This window comes from Athalia rosae, chromosome 6 (assembly GCF_917208135.1).
Source record: "Athalia rosae chromosome 6, iyAthRosa1.1, whole genome shotgun sequence".
NCBI classification, from domain to species: domain Eukaryota; kingdom Metazoa; phylum Arthropoda; class Insecta; order Hymenoptera; family Athaliidae; genus Athalia; species Athalia rosae.
In genome coordinates this window covers 15,720,527-15,736,845 of record NC_064031.1, presented here as the reverse complement: position 1 = coordinate 15,736,845, position 16,319 = coordinate 15,720,527, and the positions used below count along the sequence as shown (strand labels likewise).

At 39.6% G+C, this 16,319-nt stretch overlaps 1 protein-coding gene across 1 annotated transcript; it reads left to right on the top strand.

Annotated features, from left to right (window-relative positions):
* The first annotated feature begins 827 nt into the window (after positions 1-827).
* On the top strand, positions 828-15,638 carry LOC105683548 (histone-lysine N-methyltransferase set1-like). Its single transcript, XM_012396224.3, has 4 exons — positions 828-3,684; positions 3,796-4,066; positions 6,193-6,509; positions 12,837-15,638. Exons 1-4 carry the CDS (start codon positions 3,231-3,233, stop codon positions 12,914-12,916), a joined length of 1,122 nt encoding a protein of 373 aa, XP_012251647.2. The 5' UTR covers positions 828-3,230; the 3' UTR covers positions 12,917-15,638.
* The last annotated feature ends 681 nt before the right edge of the window (positions 15,639-16,319 follow it).

Genomic DNA, 16,319 nt, shown 5'->3' with positions numbered 1-16,319 from the left:
CTGGAAATAATATGAGGACCCTTGTAAAATGTTACGAGATATTTCAGCTGGCTGGTATATTGCAGCACTTTAACACCGTGTACAACGACATCAAACAGCGGGCTCGGTCTTCGCTGCAGACAATGCCAAATCACGAACCTTGATATTAATTAATTATTTATCAAGTCAGAATTATAATTATCGCGAATAATTGCCGATGATTTGTTTCCCTCGGAATTTGGGGAAGGAGGGGTGAGACGGACAAAACGAGCTCCGATTTTGCCATCTTATTAAAAAAAAAAACTGCTGATTACAAGTGGATTCCGTACTATACGCACCGCACAGCCTGAATTATAGTATCCAGATAAAGTTGTGCGTCACGCAATCGAAATTTGAAGTTCTGCAATTATTCTAAAAGTGATCGGTGCAGGCGAACGATCTTAGAACTTCTGTATACATCGAATCTCCGAGGAGGGGAAAAAGGTGAGAGATACTTCAAGTCCGTTTCAACCCCCGTTATCAGGGTGGTCTCGGCTTCTCGAAATTTTTCTTCCTCTTCTCTTTCCAATTCGTACCGAAACTTCGTAAGAAATGAAAATCGCCTCGCTCTCACGCAAGTTTTTTTGTTATAATCGCGGGTAATCTCACCCCCTGAAAGAAGGGTCGGTGGTTTCGTACGTATTCATGTTGTAAAGTTAGGTCGTAAATGCACGTACGTAGGTGGGATATAGAGATACGGAGTAAAGCAGAGCTAGTGCAGAGCGAAATATAGTACAGAAGAGGAGAGTAACAACGTAACTATAAATATATCTATACACGTACGCTGTAACGTGGGGCAATGATACGACGGGGGTCGCCGGTGGACGCTAAAATCGCGCAAAGCGCCACCCTCGATCGAAGCGGCGTGGTGTGGCAACTTTCTCACCCTTCAGTTAGAGCTTTGAGCTTCCAGTTTCAACCTTCCATACCTTACAGCTTCCAGCTTCCAGCATCCAGCCCACATCGGAGTCGAGAGCGTCGGTTGACCCCCTTCCCTCCGTTCCTCCAACATCCCTCTGCGCCTGTGGGAGTGCCGGAACCCCGTCGACGTCGCCTACCCCTTAACCACCCCTGCGCGATCGCGTCACTCGGTACTCAGTAGACGTCCTCGCGTCGTTTGACCCGGTCGACCATGCAGGGGGAATACCTACCCTATTAAAAATATCCATCCACGCGAGTTCTCACAACCTCGGGGAAAACTATTATTTGTATATTATTTCATAGAGCAAAAATAGAGCTACCTTTTTCTCCTATCCTATGCAAGCACAAGCGCAGGGATTATTCGATGATTGTTTGATTCGGAAACTTTATTTCTTAATTTTTTTTAGCTTTTTCCCCCTCGCATCTTCGCTATTGGAGTACGATCACTGTGAATCGTAACAGAATGAAACAGACGTTATCGTACGTTCAAGAACAATCGTGTATAAAAAGCGTGTGATTCATCGGTGAACTCTTTCCACCCTCGAATACTCGGTAGTTCTTCGGGATTGAAGAAAAAATTTTAAAGAAATTTAAAAAGAAAGGAAAAATCAAACGTCGAATTAATCTTTTCACTGAGGAGCCTGCCTTATGGTACGCGAATCTAAGGGACGGTCATGCACGAGAATACCCACGGTCTTTGCCCCGTGAAAATCCATCGGGGAGAATGAAATATTTGAGATGAAAAAAGCAAAGAAAAAAAAAATCAAGGGAAACAATTTTAACGAATAATTCGTCTCGCTGATCGTCGATCATGCATAAATATATACATCTTGACTTTCGAGTTCGACGATGCAGGTAAAAAAACGAAGGAATAATAAACTCAGTACCCTGAAGCACCGGAAAGAACCCGGACACCTCTTAAAACTCGTTGTCGTCGTCGTAGCCACGAGGACTTTAAAAGCTTGCCACTTCGAAACGGCAGCAGCAGTCGACATCCAAACAAAACATCGTACCAGTCGACGATGTTAATAAACGTACAACCTTTGAACCGAAAGGATACGTGAATTAAAAAAACGAGACGACGAATAAAAAATGCATAAGCTGAAGAACGTGATAAAATAACAATACGAATAATTAATCGGACGGTAGGGTCCGCTTCTTTGAATCGTCGCATCGATTGGACACGATTTTTAAGCTCTCGTGAAAGCAACAAACTAAATGAATAATTAATGTTGCTCGGACTGCGGGAAAAAGAATTCCAAAACTTTGGAACACGTAAAATAATCGTGGCCACCACGGTTATCAATAAAACCTCGATGATACTGTCGAGTGAAAAAAAATACCCGGAGGAAATAACGTAATTATTTTTCGAATGAAAGTTTACTCGTCTGATCATGAATGAGAAGATCGACTACTGCGCACGAGGATCGTCTTAAATATTCATTTGTATTGTCGCTATGTGTATCACCCATACTTTGGCAGTAGATAGCCGTACTCGCGTAATTCATCAACTATCGTTCTACCCCACTGTAGTGCATTTTTCTCTCCGCGAGAGAAAGCAACAGGCAGATACACCGCGATGCTGTAAAATAAATCCCCATATTATATCGAAGCAAGGATAACTCGAGGAGTTATTGGAAAAAATTTTTATATACCGTCGTAAATTCTGCGGACGAAGTCGCAGCCTCGTATAACTGACTTTTCTTATCCCTCTGATATACGTGAGACGAAGATACGTTTCGATCCAAGTGATCACCTGTCAACAATTTCGTTTGAAATTTTTCTGTAATATAGCGATGAAAAAATCTACCGACATTTCTTTCGAGTATTGCAATAATAATTTTTCCACAGACGTGCAACGTGACACGAATCTGTACTCAATTCGCGAAGAGGGGGTCGTTGAATGAATTACCGAGCAGACAGCCGAAGGAATATACATAAATATATATGTGTGTAGATTCTTCGGTATTTTTTTCTCTCCTTTTTCTTATCGAAAGTTTCATCTCTAATTTATTCGCTCGTACTGTTTTTATTACATCTTCTCACGGCGCGCATACGATATAAAATATGAACTCGAAACTCCGAGAGCAGGTTTTCGCCCACTAATTCAGGGGTTTGGGATGGTAATAATTTGAATGTGAAACGGGTTGGATGTTTTCGTCTCCGGGACCTATTTCGCCGCTGTCGGGATACCGTCGCGAAGGATAGTAGATGGTAAAAAGGACAGGGATAAAAGTAGCGGAGCAAAAAAACGAAGGAGCGGAGGGATTCGACATGATAAATTATTAAATATGACTGTTATGCCGGCTAGCGGTGAAGTTGCGGATAAAGCCGTCTCCACCGAAGATGCATCGAGTAACGTCGAAATTGCTAGGCTGGAGGCCGTGTTGGCCGCACTCGTCGAGACCAAAGTTGAGTCTATGAAAGCGTCCGGTTCAACGAATACAACGAGACGCGCCGGAAGTGCTCCTGCCAGTCCGAGGAGACCGAGACTGACTTCTTCGTCGACGGCTTCCTCTTCTCAGAATTACTGTCATCACAACCACCATCACAATCATCATCATCATCACCATCATCACCACGACAGGGATCATCAGCACAATCATCACGGACACAACCACCACCACCACAGACATGAGAAAAAGAGGAGGGAGGATCGCAGACGCAGACGTCACGATTCGGCACCCTGCGGAGAATTCATTGAGGATTTGGCGGGACGGAACAACGGTCACAAGACGAGAAACGGTAAATTTTCTTCGGAGGGTGATGATTGTGAGGTCTTTTTTGGAGGAATTTCATGTCGACAGCGATTTTGAAAAAGTGATTCCTTTTTTTTCGTTGTCTTCCAATTGTCAGGTAGAGGACATCGCAGGGGTTCGGAGCAGCCGAGAAGTCCTCGAAAAAGACGTCGGCATTCTAAAAGTCCTCTACAAGCTCCACCAGTTTTACAAAATGTCCTGGAAGCTTCCGGACCGGATCCCGAATTTTCTTTACTAGAAATCGTTAGAGACCAACAGTTCAATTTATTAAAGTTTGAAAGAGCTAAGGAAGCTTTTGGTGATACACACGAATTTACTAACAGACTACAACAGACCTCCTGCTGTTTTTCACAGAGCGCCACTCAACTGTGAGTATAACGTCGTCATACGCTAGAATAGATTCGCTTCGCAGGGGTGACAAATTTCTATCAAAACTAATCTCGGTCTTAAAAATAAACTCCATATTTCCAGTGACAAAATAATCGGAGGGATTCCTCCGCTCCTTTTATCATTTATCGCCTGTGTTCGTTGATCCGAACAAAGAAATTAATCTCAAAATCAAAACTCGTGAGAAGTAAAAAATGTAACATTAAGAAAACTGAGGCAAATTAAATCAACATAATTGTACGTATCCATGTACGATAAGTAGTGGCTTCACTTCGGTGGATTCGGGCAAAGAAATTACGGGCGAATAGAGTAAAACTGGTATTTCTTGCGCTCGAGACTTCGGAGTTGTGTAATATTATAGAAGCTTTAAAGCTCCGGCGACTATAGCAGCCGCAGCAATGGGAGTCAAGTCTAGAAACATCGTAGGTATAGGTATATCAGAGCCTACTTTGTCACGAAAACTAATTAAGCCCGTGATAATTGCCTTTGAGATAATTCAAGTTAGACATTTTACCGAGACACAAACCCTTTCACGAAACACACTGAGATAATGGAGCCGGCGCGCATCCTTTTAATGCAGACAGAAAGCTGCTCGAAAACAGGCAACGCTCGCTCGAGTCTCTCCTTTTTCGCTCTCTTCCTCTTTCTCCCTATTTTTCATCTCGCCATATTTCTCTCTTCTTTACTCGTGCGTCATAGTGAAATTCGTGTATATCTACGCGTGCGTGGGCGTGGCGCCGGTTCGCAAGCACTGGCTAATTTTCACGCGACGAAGAGAGGGAATACACATCCGTGAAAAAGCCGAAGGAATTACATTTCGCCCCGTTCGAAAATACCACAAAGACGGGGATGATCCACATTTATTACCGCGAGAAAGCAATCGATGAAAAATACGAGGAATCGCACGTTTTCTTAAGGCCTTCTGCGGAAACCGAAATTTTCTTTTCCCATCTAATATCGGAAGATAATTCAAGCTCCGCGAACGCTGATATGCGCGCGAATCGAGGAGCTCCCTATTCTCAATGAAAAATCTGGTGTAACCGATGAGAGAAAATAAATTCAATTTTCCGTTACATAAACGTACGTGAAAGCTGAGCTTCCTTTCCCGTGGTCGCGGCGGCGACAAATCCAATCAAAATTATCGTCGGACGTGTTCATTTGGGTGTATCGCGTGTGTATTATACCTTTGCCATAGTTCGCTCTCTCCAAGAGAATTTGAAATACGTCTCCGCAGCGGCGTTGATCGATCGTCGGATAGATCGCGGATATTCCAATCGGAAATGAGAATCAGATCCTCGGTACGGCCGTGTACACGTATCAGCGGAACGACTAAACGCGTTATCGCCCCGACGTAGACTTCGCATTAGTCGAATCGCCATCACCTGTATAAAACGTACGTAACTCAAATTCCTGCCTTCCGGAATCATCCTCATTCATCGCTCGATCGTCATTTCGTCGCTAATAAATTTTGGCTCACTCGAGTTTTGGGGGTTTCGAAATTTTCTTTCGGGCATCGCTGAGGAAAATAAGACGACGAATGTACGCGTAGGTTTACCTCCGATGAAAATTCGCCCCATATTTCGCGTTACGTCTGCGGATACTTGAAATCCCGATGAATGGATTCCCTGACTTCGCGTCGGCTGAAATATCGCCGTAACGTTTTCTCGACAGCGGTAGAAACGAGGTATTATTACGTAACGGGAACGTAGGCAGGACGGTTCGGGGTAAAGTATGGATGACAGACGTCTCCATTGATTTTGCAGCCCCGCGCTATTGTCCAAGAACTGTTAAACTTCCACCCATTATGTTGTAACGGTATTCAATGAAAATACACGTGTATCATCTTCACGCCATTCCCATCGCTCATCGGCTGAATCACAGATGTATTGAACCAGAACACCTACATTTTCCAATACTCCGACTCTGTGGTTCACACTCCGGAAAAAAAAAACTAGAGCATTCATAGGCGACGTTTGATCGAACACGGTTATACGCCTCGCGGGGCGTAATCGTAGTTAAACGCGGAAAATCGAAACCGTTGAATCGGTTTCACATCCTCATCGACGTTCGATTTCATTCGTTCGCTAATTTTTCGTTCGATCATCAGAAAGATTCACTACGACGTCGACGACTACGTGGCGTTGAACCTCGAGGACGACCTCGAAGAGGACGAGGACAGTCAGAACGGGGCGCACAACAAGAGAAGGGCAACGTGCGACAACTATCACAGGCCGAAAAGGAAGCGAAAAAGACGCAGGCGGAGGATCGGACCCGAGGGATCGACGCCGGAGGAACTTCACGATCCCGAAGAACTTCCTCCGAGGGCCAGATGGACGATCGTGGCGACCGCCTGTCTGCTCCTTGCTATGTCGCTACTCCTAGTCGGCGTCACTCTTCGGATGGCTCCGATAATCGACGACATGGGTAAGATATCATTGATGTACCATCGAAGTAGAGAAATAGGAAAATAGGAAATCGAAAAGCGGGAATGTATTTCCGACTCTTTTGCGGGGTGACCGCGTTTACGCGTCCCGGATGTCGGATGCGAACGGTGTCCAGGAGAAGGTGTTCGCGGATCGATGTGTTCGACGAGTGTCTTCCCCCGATTGTATAGGTACATATAACAGATACACATAACGATCTACACATACATAGGTACAACTTTTAAGCAGACTACTTCACGGTCAGATATATATAGACCGGATACGAGTGCGAAGGTACCCCGCGCGCCAACCTCCGCAACTTTCGAGTCAAGCGTATCCGACGACTTCAGTCAGGTTCGAAGATTCCTCGGGACCGTTTCTTCCCCCGTATCCCTCGGGAGTGATGTGTAACGCCGAATTTATCTCGTAGGTCTCGTTTGTCCGAGCGACGTTCATCGCCTAGCCTTCTTCCGTTCATTCTCCTCTCTCGTAAATCTTATCGTCGAAAAATTTTACGAGTTGTAAAAAATTTTCATTCTGATTAGCTTTTTTTGTGACAGAAAATTTCATAATCTCGTCATTCCGGATATCGTTTCGAAAAACAAAGAAGACTATAACTGTATCGACAACGGTTCGTCTCCGGTGGTTTTTGGATTTTTTGTATTCCATGTTCTTCGTCATTCGGCAAATAGCGAAAAAAAGCAGATGGTCGTTAAAAATCGTACGCTCGTTAGCGTCATATGGAGCTTTAAGCTCGCGGAATTTTGGTGTTTATTTCTTCTAGCTTCTGGGATATATTTCGGGTCGAAGAATAATGGGACGTAATATTGATTGATGAGGAGGAAATATCGGCCGGTGCGAATAATACGCGAAAATTATTTTAGCCCGGTGTGACGTGGGTGCAATAAATGCGTCGGTAATTATTGGCGTTCGTAGATAAACCGCGGGATGTCCAGAAATCGACGTCAGTTCGAAGGAAATTCTTCTCATTCGAGAACTGTTCGGTTGGACAATGTCTGAAATTTTCTTCGAGCAAGTGTGTAATTATAGGATTAAAAAGTCAGAAGGTTGCGCTCGCATCTAGAGCTACTCCGCATCACTCATCGGTAAAATTATTAATAAATACAAGTTGAGGTCGATTTGTGAAATCATCGCACTTAATCTTAGCGCAGACTAATGGGGCTGGTGATTTTTTGATTTCACTATCCCATAACGGCCGAGAATTTCTGAACCACGATTATAAATCGGTCGCTGCAACGCGCCATTGAATTTTACGGGCTGCACATAAAATTCGAAAATTCGCAGCTGCACGCAAACGAGAATTAGTAATGAATCCGTTCCCGCGAAAAGCAGTTGACTACCAAAAGCTCCGATTGAATTTTAACACTTTTAGGTCCGTGACGGTCGTACACATATTTTATGCTCAACCAGTTTCACACATTGATGTACCTCGCGTATAATCACACCTATACAATTATCGTATACGTGTAAAATAAAATTGCCCGCCACGCACACCGACGTACTTCTTTGAAGTGTAGAAGAGTCACTTTTCAACCCCTCGACGACTCAATCGATAATTTATACGTGTATAGTTAGACGCTCTACGTACGTACCTATATAATTTCTGACTTGAATATTCCGTTAGCTATCGAACGTATACAGATTAAAATTCGATCGATAATTGATTTGGCTTTTGAAGTGGTTAACGTAAGATGAAAAGAAATTTTTCAAATAAAATTCACAAGTTTTTACGCCTTCGGGTATCAATTATTTATTCGATTATTCAATTTACTTTTTTTTTTCAACGTCGCCGAAACGTTCTCCTTTTTGTTTTCACAAGGCGTGGGTGTGAGGATATTTTTTTAAGTATCAGGTATTAATGTATTCGGTAATAACGATAGTTATGCAGCGAAAGTCGTTTGCCTACGTAAAACGGTAGTAATACTGAGATATAAATACACCGAAGTAAAAATATATGTGTATGTGCCATCTCGGTAGCTGGTTTGCAGTTAAATGTATGTGCTTTTGCAATTCCATGCATATTTTAACTTTGGAAAGAGCGTGGCGAATCGTTAACGATTTTTGATTGGAGCCTCGTATAGGTAGGTAGGTATACGGTAGCCAATTTCGACCCTCGTCGTTTTTCATCAAGCTTAGCCGCCTGTACACGCGGAAAATATATCAGGAACGTAATTAATTAAGATCAGAAAAAAAGGCCGTATAAATATAAAAATATACGCACATCGTGCCTCCGGAAATATATATTTTCGTTAAATTTAAAGCGTCGAGTTATTTTAAACCGATTTGTTTTTAGGGCAGAATAAAGTGGACCGTAAATATTTAACCGGATGTATTTGTTACCGAGGATATATATATTAATTATTTTTTCGACTGATCAGAGCTCTCGTATGAAAAAAAAAATAAAATAAAACGGTAAAAAAAAAAATAAATATTCTTCAGATCTCGACGTAGGTGGTGATCGATGTGATTGTATATCGAATTATAATAGTTATGTAAGGGGAGGTGTGAATTGAGATGGTCGAGAATTAATTTTTTCCTCATTTGTACGGTGGGAATATTAGGAGAAAAATCATTTCCAATTCATTCGCGAAATGCTGGACATCAAAGATGTATTTATCGCGTGTACGTTTAACAACGCGAGACAATAAACTATAGTTGAAATGTTTTGACGTGAAGTGAGCGGTTATAAATTGAAATAGGAATCCAAATCGTACTGGGACGGCTCGGTAGTCGGTAGTTTATTCTACGAGATTTCATCCTGTTGTCAAACTGTGTTTAGAAAAGAATCCATCCCACTTGGAAAGTCTCGCGACTTTCACCCCTTCGAAATTTTTCAGATTAAAAGAAGGAAAAAAAAGGCGATTCAATTTATTACAGAGCTACAGATGTAACATCCGACGACTCAAAATGAATATACATGTGATAATGTACGTACCTATGCGAAGCGAAATCAAGAGAACTCACGGAATACGATAAAAAAAATTATTTATTTATTTTTCTTCTCAAACGGGAAAATACTGTGAATAATTTTTCTTTCTTTCTTTTTTTTTTTGGTTTTGCTCTCGAGGGATAACACGAAAAGTTGAAAGTATCCGTCGGCTCTTTTTACCGTAAATCCCCTCTTACGGTAAGCGAAGAGAAAAGAAAAATTTGGAGGAAAAAATAAAGTTCCGTATTCAAACGGGGAAAATATCTGTGTATAATATACGCACTTTTATTTCACTTGTTTATTCTAAACCGCACGCGGTCTCTGCAGCCAAACTTTCCGAAATTCTATTTCGGTATGGTATCCTCTAAACATTCCAGTTTAAATTCTATCAATGGTAGTAATACCGCAGATGGATACGGCGAGAAAGCGGAATGACTGAGGCTCTGGAGTGCTAGGCATCAATGTGCTTTCGAAAATTTTTCATTTTTTTTTCCTCTTTTCGAATCTCACTTTTTGATATCCTTTTGATCTAAACATTATGGTAAATTTTTTTCCCATCCCCGGACGTGTTCTGTCTTTCGTTAGCTATCGTTTATAACGATTTGTTAACCGCGCTATAGTATGTGGTTTTATCTAAATGCGTCATTCGCGCTCTAAGAGCTAGGCAATGAACCTGAAAACACTCTGGAAGAGTAAAATTCATAAATTCACTCTTCCTTCGAATATCAAAGCGCACAACTATAACTTCAAATGAATGAAAAAAAAAACCTCGAAGCTATCGATCATCTTCAACTTTACACACAATTATCGCGAACGGATATTTATCAAATTATGAAAGAAAATATTCAAATCGTTCTCACGATAGAAAATCACATTCGTCAACATTGCTTTGATTAAATTTCTGGCAAAACTCTAACGGCAGATGTTTGCACGATTATTTTCGTCCCGAAATTCGTATGAAATATCGTTGTACATCATCTCAAATAACAATTTAGCGAAGAAAAAGAAAATAACAAAAATCTATTCAAACAAAATGTTGAAATACTTGTCAGGCGTATCTTCTAAGGCGAATCCGAAGTGAAACCTAAAAATCTGGAGGTCGTAAAAGTGGTGCAATAATTGAAAAAATGAACGACAGACTTCGACTCTGTTCGTGGTAGTGCGATTCGAACGAATAAACGGAAGTAAGAATAAAAATTGCATTACCTACCACCGAGGAAATGTTCTCAAAAGTGACGAAAGTTCCGCTGGACGAAATCTGATATGGATTACAACAGGAACAACCGCTTGTTGGGTCCGGTGATATTTTACGTGGACGATAATCCGACGAATGCAGAATTACCGCGTCCCGATTTAACCTTGGACGTTGAACGGGGTCGTGATACCGGTGGAATTTATCCTCCCGACGAAGGGAGGCATTCCTCGCGTTCGAATTCCGTTTATTCTCAGCCCGGAAGATCGAAACGTCCGAGGACGATCGTCGATCCTACGACCGGAGAAACATCTCTCAACATCGGAGCGCGTCGATCGAGTTTACACGCAGGAGCTGGAAGATCGCGCACCAACAGCTGCAGTGGACCGACTCCCTTAGGTGACGATAACAAAAAAAACGAAATAAAAAAAGAAAAGAAAAGAAACGGATGGGGAAAATAAAAAGAGCACCCCATAGTACACATACCTTACAAGTATGAAAGAACTTCCGACGCTACGACGTCTTCCGGCAAACTATAACCGCCGCAATACCAGTAGAATGATTTAATTTTCTGTCGCTTAATTTCTCTTTTTTTCAAAAAATTCCAGTCCCCATATTCACGCCGTCGAAAATACGAATAAGTCGCATAAACGACGGGTCGTCGCCTCAGCAATCCCGAAAATCTTTTACGGCATAAATTCACGAAGCTCGTACAGCAAGTTCGATTCTATTCTGTCACTTCTATTCTGCGAGTAGCTTACGACTCGCCGTAATTATAGACGGAGGTTACTTTGACCTTTGACCTAGAATAATAAGAACAGTAACGACGATGATAACAATTCAAACTCTTCGACGATCGTTAAATTTCCTCGCGGATTCTCAATAGATTCTTGACAACCCCGAGGAGGAAAACGAATCTTATTGTTTATGTTCTACGACGTATCCTAATAGGGAGAATATTTGCGAGGCGAATAAATTCGAGGTCGCGAAAAGCTTCTGGGTCGGAAACTGCATCGCAGTGCGGTACACAAGCGTGGAAAGTCATAATGTCGGATCATTACGTCAAGAGTCAAAGGGTTAACACGGGGATGTTACAGAACGGTATTACAATATGGGGTGTGTTTTTTTCTCGAAAGTGGGTCACTATATCTGCGTTATCCTGATCTATACATACCTGTGCATCCGATGTTTGAAAAGACACGTCGTAACACCATGTCATCCACATTGAACGCGTTACAACGAGGCGAAACAAAATAATGAATTCCAAAGTGGTTTTTTTTTTTTTCTTTTCTTTCCTTTTTTTCTGCCTTTCACCCTCGTTCGCGAACGGTAAAACAGTAAACTGCGGATCATTTCGACCCTTAACTACGACGTTGTGCGAACAAAAAAAGGAATTTCTTTTCTTCTTTTAACTTTTGCAAAAGGAGCCTTTTCCGCAGAATAACTCCTCCTTTTACGCGACATCGGAGTAGAATTAGATGAGGAAAAACATTAAAAAAAATGTCGTTTCTTTTCACGCTTCGAATCGGGGGGGTATCAAAAATTGTAAAACATTTGATGAGGTGAAAGAGCAAAAAACGAAAAAAAAAAAAAAAAAAAAACGATCTCTAGGGGATGGAAGACGAGCGAGCGTGTGCAGAAAAAATCCTCGGACGAGGAGAGGGAGTAACGTCCAACGAAAGAGTTCGATTCATACCACCATCGGGAAAAGTGGTGCAGTTGCCGTAAATGCGGTCGCCGAAGTTGCCAAGGTTCCAATTCATCGGGTGCAGGGAAATCCAGTTGGAAATGAGCAGGATAGACACCGTAAAAAAATCGTTATGATCATACTTGGAATATTTCTGTTTCTACTGGTCGCATCGGTTCTCGTCGTCGTCGTCACTCTCACTCACAGCTCTTTTCACAGCGTTCCAAACGACGCCGCGAAAGAGTTGGAAGCACATCGAAATAACCAACGTAAATATCCGCAGATAACCTTTTAACTTACATTTCAGGGTTTCGTATTCTATTCACCGCATATACCCCATTGCAGTGCGGCTGATAAATTATTCATTCATTTATTCTTGCTACTTTATTTCTGCACGGCACGGTATGGGCATACGAATTACTGGGGAGGGGGTGGAAAAACACCCTTGAGGGGGCAAATTACAGGGAATATACTATGATCGCCTTCTGATTTGTTGCAGTTCGTAAGGAGAACGAAGAATTATTAAACTCGTTAAGTCGAGACAACTTCGTGCCTGAGAACGTTACAACTTTACCATGAAAATACGACACGACGAAGAACGGGAAATCATCGCTCCTCTTCGTTCGGTTATCCTTGAAAGGAGAACTGAATACCTAAAGCCAAATGATTGAATAAAATGGGTGATAGGGAGATAAAAGAAAAAGAAAAAAACTATTACCAGCGATGAATTCTTAGTCCTCGCAGCTATTATGATATGGAAACTAGAAAATCAAATAGACCCGGTGAAGATGAAAATGAAAAAGGAGAAAATAAAAACTAGTCGTTAGTCGCAAAACGATAATAATTATGTAATTATCCGTAATATACCAATTAGTAAGTCGGTAGGATTTTCAAACGACACGTAATTCCGTTATTTTTTCTCTACGTTTCATGAGATGTTCGTACAGCGATTGATTGGAATTTTTTCAGAGCTAAAAAATCCAAAGTCGAAATAAAAAAATCAAACTAATGCATACAGAAAAGGTTTTCTTATAAACCAGTTCACGTGCTAGTTGAATTGTTATATACCTATATCTGACAATCAAATATATATGTATATTAAATGAATAGTATAATATAATATACATACTTTGTTGAAAAGAAAGTGAACATATAAGCGGTGATAATCAGTTGATAATATTAATTATACTTGGACGCTTCTTATTGGTAAAATTTAATCGATCGATTTTTCATTCGATTTGATACGTGATCGTTATGTGTACTCATAATCATATTGCTGCTGAAACACGTCTGCGGAACAGCCTATTAAGGATATAGGATACGTGCAATTATTTTTTCACGCGAAGGAATCAATCAATTAACCAAAGCTTCGCAGAATTTTCTTACTTTCCAAATTTCTCTCCATCTATTTCCTTCTTTTTGAAACCAAAAAACCCAATCATTCGTTCTAAGCCGTTATAGAGCGATAGGTACGTATAGATTGATGCGTATGAAGCACCCGTATACTCATCTCAACAACGAAAAGGTCTTTGGAAAAAAAAAACTGATGAAAAATCTGTTAGGAAAAGAATGGGGATCGAAATAACGTACATCCCTTAGGCGTAATATATAGCATTGAATGATATCGCAGTGTGGTAATTGTTATAAATAAATCGTATAAAATTATAGGAATCCTGTAAATATCATTGATTATATTTTAATCTGAATTAGGTATTATCCATGTTTGATAATTACAATGAATAGCGATTGTATATACTACTGTATATGTATAATGTTGTGCGAACTTGCAAATGATTCTGGCACGCGGCCCGGAAAAATTGTGACATAATTTTTGTCAACTGATTTTAGTGACTAGGATATTATGGTATTATTATAATATTTAAATACAGGACTCTACGTGCCAATGCCATGACAAAGTGAATGTGGCATACATACATGAATTATTAAATATATTGTACAATATACGTGATTAAGATTGATCAATTAACGTACATATATAACGTAAAATAAAAATAGAAGAGAAAAAGAGAAGGAAAGGTAAAAAAAACTTGTTACAGTGTTTGTATATTAAAATTAAAGTCGTAATTAAAATTTTATTATTATATAGTCTATATCGAAATATAATTCTAACACATGAGAATATATTGTACGAGCGAACGGACGCGTTGATTTTTTCGATCGATTCTGTTGGATATTGAGAAATGAAAAATGGAGAAAGAAAATGAAAAATGTATAAGAAAAGAGCTTGCGAAGTGCATTCGCGTACAGCACAATCTGTAATTATACACTTATAAAATAATATTACGATCGGATTTGTTACGAATGTTGCCATATTTGCGTAAGGATGCCACCTACAATCAAATCGGTAATGATAATAATTATATGATTAAATATAACTAAGCAATGTTGATATTCAATTTCTCAAACATTTTCATCGTATATCAAATTCGTCCTGTTAATATAGGCACACAAAAGTCGTATACCTATGCATATACTTACCTAGTTTAGTTTATGAGCCGAACATCAATGAATTCGTCATACTTTTATTACGAGATTCGGAAAATACAACCCACTAGAAATGCGAATTTGAAAGTATTCAAATAAAATACGTATAAAATAAACTAGCTGTATATTTCTTTTTGAAAACGCGGGTTACTCATATTCGTCGATGATTCTAAGAGTTCGATATGGTTCGATCGATCTAGAGAAATTTACAAATTTATAAATGCAACTGCGATCTGTGGAAAAAAATGCTAAAAATTTTCGAGTCAATTCTGCAGCTTTGAATAAAAAGTTACAAAATAAAAATCCACGCGAATGAATACATGTTTGTAAATATATTACATACAAAAAGTTACTTATATAAATATTATACATATAATTACATAGGTATACAACGAATGAAAACGAAATCGAGACGTTGACTCGAAATGAAACGCTCGTTACAATCAGAATTTCCTATACCATGAAGTATTAAATAACAACACGGTAGCTTGTATAAGAAATTAACGATGTTAATCCATGGCAAATAAAATATGTATAAATAAAATATGTCTTCGTGAAATTATCGGCCATCGGACAGAGAATGAAATAAAAAAAATTGTGAGAAACGCAAAAACGTTGTTACACTACGACGCATAAGATGTTATAGAAGTTGAATTTTTGAAAAAGAGAAAATGCACGATTTCATGCACAGAAATATTGTCTATTAAAATCAATACCTATATGATACCTATGACAAATTGGACGCTCGAAGGCATTCGGGGGGTGGAAGAGTCTAAATTACATTTTTCATATCGGATAGAATACATTGTTCATTCGTCGGTAAAGAGAAGAGATAAAAAATAGGAAAAAAATCGTGACTGTGTTGAACACAACGGCGAATTGCTCTCCGCAATTTTTATAAAATAACGCACAGTGTTTTATTATTTGAAATATGCATACAATACGACATTGTGACACGTCAAAAGTTTCCCTCGCGCCCTCGACCATCGTTCCATCGTTCTCCTCGACATGTCAACGAGATTTAACGATAATCATTTATGAGAGATTGGCGAAATTACGGGTGTTAATAGGTACTTATAATTATAAGATTTTTATATGCCAAAAATATGTTATATTACATTTATCTTATAACAGATAATCGTCACCTCTAATCAAAAAACGCGTATAAATTACATCTATGCAGCCAAATAGGAAAAAAAGATCAAAAAAATTGAAAAAAAATTTTTTTTTTCAAAAGAGTCAACTCAATAATAATGATGTGAAAATATATCTTGAATATTATAAAACGTATACACACACCTAATTATGTATATATATATAATAATAATTATATGCAATAGGCAAAGGTATTGTGAGATGTTAATGAATGATATATATTTAAAAATATTATGTTTATATATTGTAATAACATTTATGTATGCGATCGTTATTATAATGCAAAAAAAAACAAAAAAAAAAAAAATCATAAAAAGCAAAA